The sequence below is a fragment of the Entelurus aequoreus genome, linkage group LG15, assembly GCF_033978785.1.
Source record: "Entelurus aequoreus isolate RoL-2023_Sb linkage group LG15, RoL_Eaeq_v1.1, whole genome shotgun sequence".
Classification (NCBI taxonomy): domain Eukaryota; kingdom Metazoa; phylum Chordata; class Actinopteri; order Syngnathiformes; family Syngnathidae; genus Entelurus; species Entelurus aequoreus.
The window spans coordinates 47,440,218-47,459,078 of NC_084745.1; the positions used below are offsets into that span (position 1 = coordinate 47,440,218).

Here is an 18,861-nt window from a genome sequence, read left to right on the forward strand (position 1 = left end):
GTCCTACCAACTGTGAGTCAACACACATTTTTTAAATCTGGTATAATGACATATTTGAATTTCATTTTGAGATACAAAAAATATAATTGAAAAACAACACGTTCTTCTATTCTTGTGTCAAAAACAATAACTACTTCTAAAATACGGTATAATTGTCGTAAAATTAAAATCACCTGTGAGCAACAACAACAACAAAAAACTGAACCAAACACACCGGGACCGGAAGTTGCTATTAAAAGACGAGATCGCGGTCTGGTATGGATGCAAAAACCGTGTGGTATTTAAATTTTCATGGTAAGAACGTTATGTTTTCCAGTGTTATTTGTATTGATAAAAATAATGCTTTATTTTTTTAAGATAGGCACAGTGCACAATGAGCATGGATATTTACATGCTCATTGAACTGATTATATCAGTTTAATTCCATTTTGTATTTCAAAATAAAATAAAAACAAACCAATAGTTTTAACGATGCAAAAACTCACTGACTAAAACGAACATTGTCCTTCCAACTGCGAGTCAACACATTTTTTTATTTTTTTTAATCTCGTAAAATGACATATTGAAAAACACGTTCTTCTATTTAGGTGTCAAAAACATTAATTACTACTAAAATATGGTTTAAATTGTCATGTTATATTTAATAAGAAAAATTAAAATCACCAGTGAGCCAAAAAAACAAAACAAAAAACTGGACCAAACAAACCGAAACCGGAAGTTGCTATTTAAAGACGAGATCGCGGACTGGTATGTATGCAAAAACAGTGTGGTATTTAAAATTTCATATATATATATATATATATATATATATATATATATATATATATATATATATATATATATATATATATATATATATATATATATATATATATATATATATATATTGAACCACGACAATCTGTTCGACTGTTTTTTTTCTCCGACAAATTAGTCCGCGCGCTCGTCTTTAAAAATGTTAACTTCCGGTTGCGCTGACCTCTTTTTTTTTTTTCTTCTTTTTTTTGTTTTTGTTTCCGCTGACTTGTCGATTGAATTTTGTTAGAAAAAATATATAATGAAAATAAAACTATTCTTAGATCTATTGAAATAACACTTTTTGGATCTAGTTGTTAATTTTCGACACAAATAAAGAAGAACGTTATGTTTTCCAAATAACAATAAAAACAAACCAATAGTTTTAATGATGCGAAAACTCACCGACTAAAACAAACATTGTCCTTCCAACTGTGAGTCAACACATGTTTTTATTTTTTTTAATCTCGTGTAATCATGACATATTGAAAAACACGTTCTTCTATTTTTGTGTCAAAAATATTAATTACTACTAAAATATGGTTGAAATTGTCATGTTATTTTTCGTAAGAAAAATTAAAATCACCAGTGAGCAAAAAAAACAAAAAAAAAACTGGACCAAACACACCGGAACCGGAAGTTTCTATTTTTAAAGACGAGATCCGCGCGCTCGTCTTTAAAATGTCAACTTCCGGTTGCACTGATTTTTATTTTTGTTTGTTTTTTTTGTTTCCGCTGACTGGTCAATTGATAGTTTTATTTTCATTATATTTTTTTTAAAACCATTTTTTAGATGTATTGAAATAACACTTTGTTTCTCCATTAAATGTTTTGTTTTTCAAAATACAATTCGCATAAACCAATCTCGTTATTAGTATAATAACAATAACGAACATACTGTCAGACTATCTTTGTAAATAAACTGTTGTGTAAAAGTTCCTGTATTGTAGTTGACATGTTTGTGTACATCTGCAGACCGAGTCATGGAGGCGGAGGAGGCGGCCACAAGGCGGAGTGTGTCTGCGAGCAAATTGAATCGCGGCCGGCCGGAGTCAGTCGCTCTGGTCTGTGATGAAGTTCAGGTCCCGGACTCTTTAAAAACATTGCAGGGAGAGCAAGAAAGGCCATGTCCAGGCACCGGGTGCAGTTTGCAGACCTTCCCAGCAGCAGCCACCGAGGAGGAGGCAAATGTCACAGTAAGGACACATTTTCTCAATATTTGTAATGTAGTGCAGACATATCAAAATAAGCATGCAAGTGCATTTCAATATTAACAATCAGTCATTACCTCTCATACACAAATACTCTCTCCTGGTCGTCATGTTCACATTTGTGAAGGATGAAAGTGTGCATGAAGTTCATGCATCTGTTTGCAGGCCACGTGTGTTATGACGTATTCAAGATAGTGTATCATTAATTATATATATATATATATATATATATATATATATATATATATATATATATATATATATATATATATATATATATATATGTATATATATATATATACATATATATATATATATATATATATATATATATATATATATATATATATATATATATATATATATATATATATATATATATATACACATACACAAGATAGTGTATAATTAAGTGCTGCAGTTTTGAAGTCGGCTGTCATCGTCAGACCTCAGCCGGATGTCCCCTCTAATTTAAAAAGAGCCTCCACTGAGATTCTAGGATGGGACTGTTTTGATGTCGCTTCTTACACCCAGTGAGTCGTGTGACAGAAGGTTAATAAATGTACAAACCCCGTTTCCATACGAGTTGGGAAATTGTGTTAGATGTAAATATAAACGGGATACAATGATTTGCAAATCATTTTCAACCCATATTCAGTTGAATATGCTACAAAGACAACATATTTGATGTTCAAACTGATAAACATTTTTTTTGTGTGCAAATAATCATTAACTTTAGAATTTGATGCCAGCAACACGTGACAAAGAAGTTGGGAAAGGTGGCAATAAATACTGATAAAGTTGAGGAATGCTCATCAAACACTTATTTGGAACATCCCACAGGTGAACAGGCAAATTGGGAACAGGTGGGTGCCATGATTGGGTATAAAAGTAGATTCCATGAAATGCTCAGTCATTCACAAACAAGGATGGGGCGAGGGTCACCACTTTGTCAACAAATGTCTGAGCAAATAGTCGGAACAGTTTAAGAACAACATTTCTCAACCAGCTATTGCAAGGAATTTAGGGATTTCACCATCTACGGTCCGTAATATCATCAAAAGGTTCAGAGAATCTGGAGAAATCACTGCACGTAAGCAGCTAAGCCCCGTGACCTTCGTTCCTTTAGGCTGTACTGCATCAACTAACAACATCAGTGTGTAAAGGATATCACCACATGGGCTCAGGAACACTTCAGAAACCCACTGAGTAACTACAGTTGGTCGCTACATCTGTAAGTGCAAGTTAAAACTCTCCTATGCAAGGCGAAAACCGTTTATCAACAACACCCAGAAACACCGTCGGCTTCGCTGGGCCTGAGCTCATCTAAGATGGACTGATACAAAGTGGAAAAGTGTTCTGTGGTCTGACGAGTCCACATTTCAAATTGTTTTTGGAAACTGTGGACGTCGTGTCCTCCGGACCAAAGAGGAAAAGAACCATCCGGATTGTTATAGGCGCAAAGTTGAAAAGCCAGCATCTGTGATGGTATGGGGGTGTATTAGTGCCCAAGACATGGGTAACTTACACATCTGTGAAGGCGCCATTAATGCTGAAAGGTACATACAGGTTTTGGAGCAACATATGTTGCCATCCAAGCAATGGACGCCCCTGCTTATTTCAGCAAGACAATGCCAAGCCACGTGTTACATCAACGTGGCTTCATAGTAAAAGAGTGCGGGTACTAGACTGGCCTGCCTGTAGTCCAGACCTGTCTCCCATTGAAAATGTGTGGCGCATTATGAAGCCTAAAATACCACAACAGAGACCCCCGGACTGTTGAACAACTTAAGCTGTACATCAAGCAAGAATGGGAAAGAATTCCACCTGAGAAGCTTCAAAAATGTGTCTCCTCAGTTCCCAAACGTTTACTGAGTGTTGTTAAAAGGAAAGGCCACGTAACACAGTGGTGAACATGCCCTTTCCCAACTACTTTGGCACGTGTTGCAGCCATGAAATTCTAAGTTAAGGATTATTTGCAAAAAAAAAAAAAAGTTTATGAGTTTGAACATCAAATATCTTGTCTTTGTAGTGCATTCAATTGAATATGGGTTGAAAAGGATTTGCAAATCATTGTATTCCGTTTATATTTACATCTAACACAATTTCTCAACTCATCTGGAAACGGGGTTTGTACCTCCATGACTTAAACGGGTAACCCAGAGGAGCAACTGGTGTGACATAAAAGTTTGTCAGGGAAAAAAAAGTAGTCCCCCACCTTAGTTTCTTTGTTATTGTTTGCCTGTCGCATGTAGTTAAACCCGGCAGTCACGTGACCGCACTCACACTCCACACTGCAAAAGGTGACGTGACGTCAGGCTGCGATGTTTATTTACCTCACAAACTACGAAAAAGAGCGGCTGTATGTGCTTTATCACCTGTGTCAGTGTACATGCCGACGAGAATTCCACTTTCAACACAGTGAAAACATGTTTGATAAGTTGTAGATTTTTTTTTTTATTAGCAGCACATATGCTAACATTAGCCCTGTAAATAACGGAACGTGTGACGAGAGCATATACTGTGGTACATGCACACGCACACACACACTCACACTCACACGCGCACACACACACACACGCACACGCACACACATGCACACAAACGACGGGGATAATGGAAGTAAATAAAAACAAACAATAGCTACTAAATAAGCCAGAAGGTACTTCACAGTTATTGAGTACTTGAGTAGTTTTTTTCACTGAATACTTACTTATTCTTACTCAGGCAACATATTTGGACAACTCATTTTTACATTTACCTGAGTCATATTACTTAAAGGAAACTGACGAGTCAAAGTGTGTGGGTGACTTTTTTTTTTTATTTTGTAAAAAAAAAAAAAGAAGGTAAAAACAGCTCTCTATATATGTATATATGTATATATATATGTGTGTGTGTGTGTGTACATGTGTAGATATATAAATGTCTGTGTGTAGATATATATATCTGCACATATACACACACTCACACGTTTATATATCTACACATGTACACACACATTTACATATATATACATATACACACTATATATATATATATATATATATATATATATATATATATATATATATATATATATATATATATATACTACCGTTCAAAAGTTTGGGGTCACATTGAAATGTCCTTATTTTTGAAGGAAAAGCACTGTACTTTTCAATGAAGATAACTTTAAACTAGTCTTAACTTTAAAGAAATACACTCTATACATTGCTAATGTGGTAAATGACTATTCTAGCTGCAAATGTCTGGTTTTTGGTGCAATATCTACATAGGTGTATAGAGGCCCATTTCCAGCAACTATCACTCCAGTGTTCTAATGGTACAATGTGTTTGCTCATTGGCTCAGAAGGCTAATTGATGATTAGAAAACCCTTGTGCAATCATGTTCACACATCTGAAAACAGTTTAGCTCGTTACAGAAGCTACTAAACTGACCTTCCTTTGAGCAGATTGAGTTTCTGGATCATCACATTTGTGGGGTCAATTAAACGCTCAAAATGGCCAAAAAAAGAGAACTTTCATCTGAAACTCGACAGTCTATTCTTGTTCTTAGAAATGAAGGCTATTCCACAAAATTGTTTGGGTGACCCCAAACTTTTGAACGGTAGTGTATATATATTTGTGTGTGTGTATGTATGTATATATATATATATATATATATATATATATATATATACACAAATGTATATATCTACACATGTACACACACACACACTCACATTTATATGTGTGTGTGTGTATATATACAGTATGTCAATATATATGTGTGTGTTTATATATATATATGTATATGTGTATTTATATATTTGTGTGTATATATATATATATATATTTTTTTAAATTTTATTTTATTTATTTATTTATTTGTTTGTTTGTGGGGCTTCCTAGTCACTGCCGTTGTGTCCTTGGGCACACACTTTACCCACCTGCTCTGAGTGCCACCCACACGGGTTTGAATGTTACTCAGATAATAAGTTTCACAATGTACAGCGCTTTGAGTCGCTAGAGAAAATCGCTATATATATATATATATATATATATATATATATATATATATATATATATATATATATATATATATTTCTTAGATTATCCAAAAAAAATAGTGCTCGATACCGTGGTAGAGCGTAATATGTATGTGTGGGAAAAAAATCACAAGACTATTTCAGAGATGAAATAGTCTTGTGATTTTTTCCCATATATATATATATATATATATATATATATATATAAATGACTCTTATTGATCTATATTTCTTTATACACAAAACTTGGTGTCAGTTTTGTTATGGTGACTTATGTTAATACTAATTATTAGTTATACAATTTCAGCTTTTTCTCCTCACATTCCGACTTTTTGCTGTCTTTTCTTACATTTTTGCTGTTATTTTTTTACGACAATGGGATATATATATATATATATATATATATATATATATATATATATATATTAACAATAATAATATTGGGACTGTGTAACTGCAAACATTTGTGCAACATTATGGTAAAAGTTGGAATTTTACTCAATATCTGTCGCAATTTTACAAGGAAAGCTTAAAATGTTGACAATTTTATGAGAAGAGTCGTCATTTTACTCGACAATAGTCACAATTTTTCAAGAAAACTTTAAAATGAAACTTTAAACTTCTTGGGACCACCCTCATTTTGATAGATTTCACCACCAGGGGTGCAAATGAGACATTCTCTATTAGATGCAATGGTTTTCCTTATTGGGACCATGACTTATGTCATCACTTGTTCACACCTCCTCATATGGAAGCTACTTTTCCTTGTTGATGTCTCAAGAAGGGTAGAAATACAAGAACACACACACACACATTTGAAGTGGCAGCTGCCCTTTGCATGCTCCTCTCAGGTGTCCTCTCATGTTGCCCCCAAGTATGATGAGGGAACTCTGACTCGCTTTGAAACAGCTCACCTTTGTTGTTTTTTGGTGAGGCTCGGCTGTAGCGTGTGAGCGCAGCTCGTCTCCATGGTGACCGATGGAGTGACAGCTGAGGGGACGTTTGTGATGCGGCCCACCACGCCATCTTTCTAAATACGCCCCGCCATCATGAGAGGGCGGAAAGCCGAAGTCCACTTTCACTCACACTATCTGATTTGTAGTGTGAGTGAATGCCGATTTGTTGGTGTGTGATGCTGCCAGAGATCTGAACCTACATGAGACTCCTCATTTCTTTCATAAGCTGCTTTAAAGCCCAGACAGCTGCACACTCAGCCTTCATCAACTCAGCTATTTAAGGAGCGCGTCAACAGCCTGCAGAGTGCCAGATACTTTGTCTCAAATGGACAGCAGTACCTTATTTTGCGGACCATAGGGCACACTTGCCAACCCTCCCGATTTTCCCGGGAGACTCCAGAATTTCAGTGGGAAAAAAAACCTCCATCGCAAAGCCCATATACATATTACAACGTAAGTTAAGAAGCAAGCAGGACAGATAAGGGAGAGGAAAGAGGAAATATAATATCTAATCACTAAAGTTCCTTGGGTGAATAGTGTAAACTCACTACACCGGTATGTTTTAGCGCTTTCATGGCGAGTTTACTGACAGATATAAGTAAGAACTTTACACTACTTTATATTAGAAATAGCAACAGCTGAGGATGAATGTCCCATAACAAGAAGATAGAGAAAAATAAAAAGCTTATCAACTACGGATTACAAAGGCGGACGCGCGCAAATTTTAAGGACTTATGCAGATCCCAAATACAGATCAGCAGGTACCAGAAAGTAAGAAAAGTTGCTTTTGCATAATATTGTGAAACAAAATGCCAGATAATGTCTTACCTTATACACACACCATAATAATACTCCTATGTTGAAGCACAGTACAATCCATCAAGCGGTGTGGCTTCATAGCTTACCAAAGTCGTACTAAAACATTTTGATAGATTTTTGAGCGCCGTGTGTAATTTTCTCTGTTTTCAATGGGCACTAATACACCCCCATACCATCACAGATGCTGGCTTTTGAACTTTGCGCCTATAGCAATCCGGATGGTTCTTTTCCTCTTTGGTCCGGAGGACACGACGTCCACAGTTTCCAAAAACAATTTAAAATGTGGACTCGTCAGACCACAGAACACTTTTCCACTTTGCATCAGTCCATCTTAGATGAGCTCGGGCCCAGCGAAGCCGGCGGCGTTTCTGGGTGTTGTTGATAAACGGCTTTGGCTTTGCATAGAAGAGTTTTAACTTGCACTTACAGATGTAGCGACAAACTGTAGTTACTGACAGTGGTTTTCTGAAGTGTTCCTGAGCCCATGTGGTGATATCCTTTACACACTGATGTCGCTTTTTGATGCAATGCCGCCTGAGGGATCCAAGGTCACAGGCATTCAATGTTACGTGCAGTGATTTCTCCAGAAAGGGGAGCCTTCGCCCTCGATGATTGCCAATGAGAAATATAATATCTAATAACTAAAGTTCCTTGGGTGAATAATGTAAACTCACTACACCGGTATGTTTTAGCCCTTTCATGGCGAGTTTACTGACAGATATAAGCACAAACTTTACACTACTTTATATTAGAAATGGCAACAGCGGAGGATGAATGTCCCATAACAAGAAGATAGAGAAAATGAAGAAGCTTATCGACTACGGATTACAAAGGCGGACGCGCGCACATTTTAAGGACTTATGCAGATCCCAAATACAGATCAGCAGGTACCAGAAAGTAAGAAAAGTTGCTTTTGCATAATATTGTGAAACAAAATGCCAGATAATGTCTTACCTTATACACACACCATAATAATACTCCTATGTTGAAGCACAGTACAATCCATCAAGCGGTGCGGCTTCATAGCTTACCAAAGTCGTACTAAAATATTTTGATAGATTTTTGAGCGCCGTGTGTAATTTTCTATATTTTCAATGGGCACTAATACACCCCCATACCATCACAGATGCTGGCTTTTGAACTTTGCGCCTATAGCAATCCGGATGGTTCTTTTCCTCTTTGGTCCGGAGGACACAACGTCCACAGTTTCCAAAAACAATTTAAAATGTGGACTCGTCAGACCACAGAACACTTTTCCACTTTGCATCAGTCCATCTTAGATGAGCTCGGGCTCAGCGAAGCCGGCGGCGTTTCTGGGTGTTGTTGATAAATGGCTTTGGCTTTGCATAGAAGAGTTTTAACTTGCACTTACAGATGTAGCGACAAACTGTAGTTACTGACAGTGGTTTTCTGAAGTGTTCCTGAGCCCATGTGGTGATATCCTTTACACACTGATGTCGCTTTTTGATGCAATGCCGCCTGAGGGATCCAAGGTCACAGGCATTCAATGTTACGTGCAGTGATTTCTCCAGAAAGGGGAGCCTTCGCCCTCGATGAGTGCCAATGAGAAATATAATATCTAATAACTAAAGTTCCTTGGGTGAATAATGTAAACTCACTACACCGGTATGTTTTAGCCCTTTCATGGCGAGTTTACTGACAGATATAAGCACAAACTTTACACTACTTTATATTAGAAATGGCAACAGCTGAGGATGAATGTCCCATAACAAGAAGATAGAGAAAATGAAGAAGCTTATCGACTACGGATTACAAAGGCGGACGCGCGCACATTTTAAGGACTTATGCAGATCCCAAATACAGATCAGCAGGTACCAGAAGGTAAGAAAAATTGCTTTTGCATAATATTGCGAAACAAAACGCCAGATATGTCTTACCTTATACACACACCATAATAATACTCCTATGTTGAAGCACAGTACAATCCATCAAGCGGTGTGGCTTCATAGCTTACCAAAGTCCTACTAAAACATTATTTATTTATTTTTTCAAATATTTTTATTGAATTTTGCAGACAGTACAGTATGATGGATCATGGCAACAGCAAGTTAAGGTATCTGCACATTTTACAACATGTAACATAATAAACCCCAGCCCTTACAATACCCACCCACTTAATTTCAAGGTAATTGTCATCTAGTGCCTTACTAAAACATTTTGATAGATTTTTGAGCGCCGTGTGTAATGTTCTATATTTTCAATGGAACATTTAACATGTTGGTGTTGTTTACTTGAGTCATATTGCAGTCCACACATATTTTTTATGTGTGCCTGCCATCATATTGCAGTCTACACATATCTCTTATGTGTGACCGCCATCTACTGGTCACACTTATCATTTCACCATCTACCAAATAAAATAGCTTCGAGGTCGGTTAGCACAACCAGAATTATTCCGTACATTAGGCGCACCGGGTTATAAGGCGCACTGTCAAGTTTTGAGAAGAAGAAAAAAAGGATTTTAAGTGCGCCTTATAGTCCGGAAAATACGTTAGTCGTTTTTGTAGTACATTCTACTGTTCTAGTCTACTTATCTGATAGGTTTTTCTTTTTAAAAAGACATGTTAAAATGTGCTGTTTTGGATGGATGCAATCGATTGTAATTAATTTCAATGTGCGGCACTCGTTTGAGATATGGGTGTTTTTAGTTGGAACCGATTGAGCAGGTAAGTGGAGGTTCCACCGTATTGAAGCCCTGGTACTAATGTCCACTCATGACAAGTGTGGAATGCCGTGTGTGTCCAGCTGAGGACAAAGTGGACACGCACTTGAGTGCTTCAAACACCCTTTTCCATGCTGGATTAAGAGTGTGTCTCTTAAGTTGTGGTCAGAGTAAAGTGCAACGTTTCAGCTCCCTGAGAGCACAATGAATGCTGTGGCAGATAAAAGGCAATGACCTTGAGGTGACTTTGCTTTTATCGCCGCTCCGACACGACGACTCACTTGGAGGAGAGAGACTCGAGTGTCAAGTTTGTTCATTTTTTTTTTTTCAAATAATCTAACTTAGAATTTCATGGCTGCAACACGTGCCAAAGTAGTTGGGAAAGGGCATGTTCACCACTGTGTTACATGGCCTTTCCTTTTAACAACACTCAGTAAACGTTTGGGAACTGAGGAGACACATTTTTGAAGCTTCTCAGGTGGAATTCTTTCCCATTCTTGCTTGATGTACAGCTTAAGTTGTTCAACAGTCCGGGGGTCTCCCTTGTGCTATTTTAGGCTTCATAATGCACCACACATTTTCAATGGGAGACAGGTCTGGACTACAGGCAGGCCAGTCTAGTACCCGCACTCTTTTACTATGAAGCCACGTTGATGAACACGTGGCTTGGCATTGTCTTGCTGAAATAAGCAGGGGCGTCCATGGTAACGTTGCTTGGATGGCAACATATGTTGCTCCAAAACCTGTATGTACCTTTCAGCATTAATGGTGCCTTCACAGATGTGTAAGTTACCCATGTCTTGGGCACTAATACACCCCCATACCATCACACATGCTGCCTTTTGAACGTTGCGCCTATAACAATCCGGATGGTTCTTTTCCTCTTTAGTCTGGAGGACACGACATTCACAGTTTCCAAAAACAATTTGAAATGTGGACTCGTCAGACCACAGAACACTTTTCCACTTTGTATCAGTCCATCTTAGATGAGCTTGAGCCCAGTGAAGCCGGCGGCATTTCTGGGTGTTGTTGAGAAATGGCTTTGGCTTTGCATAGTAGTTCTAACTTGCACTTACAGAAGTAGCGACAAACTGTAGTTACTGACACTAGTTTTCTGAAGTGTTCCTGAGCCTATGTGGTGATATCCTTTACACACTGATGTCGCTTTTTGATGCAGTGCCGCCTGAGGGATCCAAGGTCACGGGCATTAAATGTTACGTGCAGTGATTTCTCCAGATTCTCTGAACCCTTTGATGATATTACGAACTGTAGATGGTGAAATCCCTAAATTCCTTGCAATAGCTGGTTGAGAAAGGTTTTTCTTAAACTGTTCAACAATTTGCTCACGTATTTGTTGACAAAGTGGTGACCCTCGCCCCATCCTTGTTTGTGAATGACTGACCATTTCATGAAATCTACTTTTATACCCAATCATGGCACCCACCTGTTCCAATTAGCCTGTTCACCTGTGGGATGTTCCAAATAAGTGTTTGATGCGCATCCCTCAACTTTCTCAGTCTTTTTTGCCACTTGTGCCAGCTTTTTTGAAACATGTTGCAGGCGTCAAATTCCAAAAGAGCTAATATTTGCACAAAAAATAACGTTTAGCAGTTTGAACATTAAAGTATCTTGTCTTTTGAATATAAGTTGAAAAGGATTTGCAAATCATTGTATTCTGTTTCTATTTACCATTTACACAAGGTGCCAACTTCAGTTTAAAAAAACAAAAAAATTTAATCGTCATTAATCGGCAATGGCAACACCATACTTCTTGATTGATAGCCGATTGATCGGCACATCCCAAGTCATCAAATATCCTGGAATGTTGATAGCTTTTTTAAATCATGTTGTCCTCCCCTTGTGTATCTTGCTCACACACACACACACACACACACACACACACACACACACACACACACACACACACACACACACACACACACACACACACACACACACACACACACACACACTGGTTATCATTTGGAATGCGGACCAAGTTTTTGATCATCACTTGTGGGGACCACCCTTTCTACAGGTTGTGGAGGCATTAAAAAAATGAGGTAAAATGGTTAGCTCATACAAGTCTTTAAAGGCCTACTGAAATGATTTTTTAAAATTTAAACGGGGATAGCAGATCCATTCTATGTGTCATACTTGATCATTTCGCGATATTGCCATATTTTTGCTGAAAGGATTTAGTAGAGAAAATCGACGATAAAGTTCGCAACTTTTGCTCGCTGATAAAAAAAAAAGCCTTGCCTGTACCGGAAGTAGCGTGACGTCACAGGAGCTAGTATTCCTCACAATTCCCTGTTGTTTACAACGGAGCGAGAGAGATTCGGACCGAGAAAGTGATGATTACCCCATTAATTTGAGCGAGGATGAAAGATTCGTAGATGAGGAACGTTACAGTGAAGGACTTGAGAGGCAGTGATGGACGTATCTTTTTTCGCTCTGACCGTAACTTAGGTACAAGCTGGCTCATTGGATTCCACACTCTCCTTTTTATATTGTGGATCACGGATTTGTATTTTAAACCACCTCGGATACTATATCCTCTTGAAAATGAGAGTCGAGAACGCGAAATGGACATTCAGTGCCTTTTATCTCCACGACAATACATCAGTGAAATGCTTTAGCTACGAGCTAACGTGATAGCATCGTGCTTTAACTGCATATAGAAACAAAAGAAATAAACCCCTGACTGGAAGGATAGACAGAAAATCAACAATACTATTAAACCGTGGACATGTAAATACACGGTTAATGCTTTCCAGGCTGGCGAAGGTTAACAATGCTGTGCTAACGACGCCATTGAAGCTAACTTAGCAACCGGACTGCACAGAGCTATGCTAAAAATATTAGCTCTCCACCTACGTCAGCCAGCCCTCATTTGCTCATCAACACCCGTGCTCACCTGCGTTCCAGCGATCGGCAGATGGACGAAGGACTTCACCCGATGCGTTTGGCGGCCCGGAGACGTAGGAAGTCAAGGTGAGGTCGGCGGCTAGCGCGGCTAGCGCTCCAACAAAGTCCTCCTGGTTGTGTTGCTGTAGTCCGCTGCTAATACACTGATCCCACCTACAACTGTCTTCTTTGCAGCCTTCATTGTTCATTAAAAAAATTGCAAAAAATGTCCAGAATACTGTGGAATTATGAAATGAAAACAGAGCTTATTGTATAGGATTCTACGGGGTACCATAACTTCCGTTACTCGGACTTCGTCACGCGCATACGTCATCATACCGCGATGTTTCAGCCGGATATTTCCCGGGAAGTTTTAAATGTCACTTTATAAGTTAACCCGGCCGTATTGGCATGTGTTGCAATGTTAAGATTTCATCATTGATATATAAACTATCAGACTGCGTGGTCGGTAGTAGTGGCTTTCAGTAGGCCTTTAAATCTCTGGATTGATGAAGTAATGTGCTGATCATTCTTACTGGGGACCCTGGGACCAAATTTTAATAATTTTGCATAATTCACACACATTTGTGCAACTGAGGACCATTTTAAAAAATAAATAAAAAAAGTTCAAATGAAATATGACATGATGGTCAGAATACAGCACTACAGCTGTCCTCTTATAGGAAGTTTCACCACTTAAATGTTAAAGCAAATCCTGCATCTTCTGTGACATTACTGAAAACTGCTATTTAGCAATAATGAAGTTGTCTGCAACTCCAACTACCATATATAGAAGGATGGACAATTCTGAATGTGAATCATACTTTAAGGTAATAATGTTTTATAATCATGCTGTGTGAAAATGTCATCCTAAGGAACACTAAACCAGATTTTGTTATTGGAAAATATATTAGTTTTAACTAAGGATGGATACCATACAGAATCACAGTACTATTAATGTTTTATGGGCCAAAGCTTAAAAACCACTTAGGCATCGTCAGAATGGATCCGACTATCATTTAAAAAGGTTTCCCTTTAGGGGACCTGTTTTTTTGTTTTTTCGGCTATCAATCAAAAAGTATGGTGTTGCCATTGCCGATTAATGACGATTAAAAACCCCCCCAAAAAAACAGTAAAGTTGGCACGTTGTGTAAATGGTAAATAAAAACAGAATACAATGATTTGCAAATTCTTTTCAACTTATATTCAATTGAATAGACTGCAAAGACAAGATATTTAACGTTCAAACTGCAAAACTTTATTTTTTAGCAAATATTAGATCATTTGGTATTTGACGCCTGCAACATGTTTCAAAAAAGCTGGCACAAGTGGCAAAGAAGACGGAGAAAGTTGAGGGATGCTCATCAAACACGTACTTGGAACATCCCACAGGTGAACAGGCTAATTGGGAACAGGTGGGTGCCATGATTGGGTATAAAAGCAGCTTCCATGAAATCCTCAGTCGTTCACAAACAAGGATGGGGCGAGGGTCACCACTTTGTCAACAAATGCGTGAGCAAATTGTCCAACAGTTTACAACAACATTTCTCAACCAGCTATTGCAAAAAATTTAGGGATTTCACCATCTACGGTCCGTAATATCCTCAAAAGGTTCAGAGAAGCTGGAGAAATCACTGCACGTAACATTGAATGCCCATGACCTTGGATCCCTCAGGCGGCACTGCATCAAAAAAGCGACATCAGTGTGTAAAGGATATCACCACATGGACTCAGGAACACTTCCGAAAACCACTGTCAGTAACTACAGTTGGTCGCTACATCTGTAAGTGCAAGTTAAAACTCTCCTATGCAAAGCCAAAGGCATTTATCAACAACACCCAGAAATGCCGTTGGCTTCGCTGGGCCCGAGCTCATCCAAGATGGACTGACACAAAGTGGAAAAGTGTTCTGTGGTCTGACGAGTCCACATTTTAAATTGTTTTTGAAAACTGTGGACGTCGTGTCCTCCGGACCAAAGAGGAAAAGAACCATCCGTACGGTTCTAGGCGCAAAGTGTAAAAGCCAGCATGTGTGATGGTATGGGGGTGTATTAGTGCCCAAGACATGGGTAACTTACACATCTGTGAAGGCACCATTAATGCTGAAAGGTACATACAGGTTTTGGAGCAACATATGTTGCCATCCAAGCAACGTTACCATGGACGCCCCTGCTTATTTCAGCAAGACAATGCCAAGCCACGTGTTACATCAACGTGGCTTCATAGTAAAAGAGTGCGGGTACTAGACTGGCCTGCCTGTAGTCCAGACCTGTCTCCCATTGAAAATGTGTGGCGCATTATGAAGCCTAAAATACCACAAGGGAGACCCCCGGACTGTTGAACAACTTAAGCTGTACATCAAGCAAGAATGGGAAAGAATTCCACAGAATCACAGTACTATTAATGTTTTATGGGCCAAAGCTTAAAAGTCACTTAGGCATCCTCAGAATGGATCTGACTATCATTTAGGGGACCTGTTTTTTTTGTCCCCATACCGTCAGAGGTCCCTTAAAGGTGACTGTGTAAACAGAGCGATGTCCCCATAAAGTAAGCATTGCCAGAACACACACACACACACACACACACACACACACACACACACACACACACACACACACACACACACACACACACACACACACACACACACACACACACACACACACACACACACACACACAGAAGTGCAGAAGATTGAAAGGGGTGTCAGGTAGCAGAGAAATAATGAAGCAGCAAAAAGAGACACATGGACCTCTCAGCTGCTGCGGCCACTTACGGCTCGCTATCAGCCGAGGGCAAATTCCGCTCTGCACTGCAGTCCTGTTGCCTTTGGGATTAGCGGAGTGTAAACACTTCTGTCATGTTTACGCTCACATAAAGTCGGACCCACAGCCTGCTGATGATGTACGGCGATAGACTGATTGCCAATTGTGGACAATCTGGCTGAACATCTTCTGCATGCTCTCCCAAACTATACATGAGACATGCTGTGTTATTGTCTTAAAGGCCTACTGAAAGCCACTACTACCGACCACGCAGTCTGATAGTTTATATATCAATGATGAAATCTTAACATTGCAACACATGCCAATACGGCCGGGTTAACGATTTTAAATTTCCCGGGAAACTTCCGCTTGAAAACGTCTATGTATGATGACGTATGCGCGTGACGTCAATGGTTAAAACGGAAGTATTGGTACACATTGTATCCAATACAAAAAGCTCTGTTTTCATCGCAAAATTCCACAGTATTCTGGACATCTGTGTTGGTGAATCTTTTGCAATTTGTTCAATGAACAACGGAGACTGCAAAGAAGAAAGCTGTAGGTGGGATCAGTGTTTTAGCGGCCGGCTGCAGCAACACAACCAGGAGGACTTTGACTTGGATAGCAGACGCGCTATCCGACGCTAGCCGCCGACCGCATCGATGATCGGGTGAAGTCCTTCGTCGCGCCGTCGATCGCTGGAACGCAGGTGAGCACGGGTGTTGATGAGCAGATGAGGGCTGGCGTTGGTAGAGAGCTAATGTTTTTAGCATAGCTCTGTCGAGGTCCCGTAGCTAAGTTAGCTTCAATGGCGTCATTAGCAACAGCATTGCTAGGCTTCGCCAGGTGGCGCAGCATTAACCGTGTAGTTACAGGTCCAGGGTTTGGTAGTACTGTTGATCTTCTGTCTATCCTTCCAGTCAGGGGCTTATTTATTTTGTTTCTATCTGCATTTAAGCACGATGCTATCACGTTAGCTCCGTAGCTAAAGAGCTTCGCCGATGTATTGTCGTGGAGATAAAAGTCACTGTGAATGTCCATTTCGCGTTCTCGACTCTCATTTTCAAGAGGATATAGTATCCGAGGTGGTTTAAAATACAAATCCGTGATCCACAATAGAAAAAGGAGAAAGTGTGGAATCCAATGAGCCCTTTTACCTAAGTTACGGTCAGAGCGAAAAAAGATACGTCCTGCACTGCACTCTAGTCCTTCACTCTGACGTTCCTCATCCACAAATCTTTCATCCTCGCTCAAATTAATGGGGTAATCGTCGCTTTCTCGGTCAGAATCGCTCTCGCTGCTGGTGTAAACAATGGGGAAATGCGAGGAGCCTTTCAACCTGCGACGTCACGCTACTTCCGGTACAGGCAAGGCTTTTTTTATCAGCGACCAAAATTTGCGAACTTTATCGTTGATGTTCTCTACTAAATCCTTTTAGCAAAAATATGGCAATATCGCGAAATGATCAAGTATGACACATAGAATGGATCTGCTATCACCGTTTAAATAAGAAAATGTAATTTCAGTAGGCCTTTAAAGGAAGACAGAAATTGATATATCGTAATTTTTCGGAGTATAAGTCGCTCCGTAGTATAAGTCGCACTGGCCGAAAATGCATAATAAAGAAGGAAAAAAACATATATAAGTCGCACTGGAGTATAAGTCGCATTTTTGGGGGAAATGTATTTGATAAAAGCCAACACCAAGAATAGACATTTGAAAGGCAATTTAAAATAAATAAAGAATAGTGAACAACAGGCTGAATAAGTGTACGTTATATGAGGCATAAATAACCAACTGAGAACGTGCCTGGTATGTTAACGTAACATATTATGGTAAGAGTCATTCAAATAACTATAACATGTAGAACATGCTATACGTTTACCAAACAATCTGTCACTCCTAATCGCTAAATCCCATGAAATCTTATACGTCTAGTCTCTTACGTGAATGAGCTAAATAATATTATTTTATATTTTACGCTAATGTGTTAATAATTTCACACAAGTCGCTCCTGAGTATAAGTCGCACCCCCGGCCGGCCAAACTATGGAAAAAACTGCGACTTATAGTCCGAAAAATACAGTATTCAGTATGTTTACATGCACTAAAGGGGAACTGCACCTTTTCTTTTTTAAATTTTGCCTATTGGTCACAATCATCATGAAAGACGTTTTTGTTAAATGCATTCTAAATATTAAATAAATGCGATCAATGGAGTTAAGGTGAGCTGTTAAATTCCGCTTATTTGACCCAATTCTGTCAGGTTTTTTATTTGGAAACATTTGCATAACAAGCCTCGTCATCCTTACAGTACACGTTAACAGGCTGCTGTACTGGTGTAAAGATCAGTGTGGAAGTCGCTTCCTCGCGGTCCCACTGACAGACACTTCACAGGAGCCAAGCGTGCCGTTTTTTAACAAAGTTTTAATGCACAGAGGTTTTTATCAAAGTCTTTCTTCCGCAAAACGTGACCTTTCGGTCACGTCCGTATCCTCTCCCCCCTCCTGCTCCCGGCCGCTCACTGTTAAAGACGACAGATGATTAGATTACCACGTACCACCTGTGAAATCGAATCACCTGCCAGCTGTGTCTCGCCGTCAGCACTGCCACGCCCCCGTCTGATGGTGCTCTGTCCTCAGCACCATGGACAGAGGCGGTGGCCTTTGCTCCTGCAGGCAGCGCTGGCAACACCT

The 18,861-nt window shown here is 39.2% G+C and overlaps 1 protein-coding gene across 1 annotated transcript in view; it reads left to right on the forward strand.

The window, feature by feature from the left end:
- Positions 1 to 232: 232 nt before the first annotated feature.
- Positions 233 to 18,861, forward strand: part of si:ch211-285f17.1 (sickle tail protein) — a 351,576-nt gene continuing 332,947 nt past the window's right edge. Inside the window, exons 1-2 of the mRNA XM_062021660.1 lie at positions 233 to 294; positions 1,771 to 1,991. Of these exons, the coding sequence (XP_061877644.1) occupies positions 1,922 to 1,991 (70 nt within the window). The 5' untranslated portion in view covers positions 233 to 294; positions 1,771 to 1,921. The remainder of the gene's footprint in view (positions 295 to 1,770; positions 1,992 to 18,861) is intronic.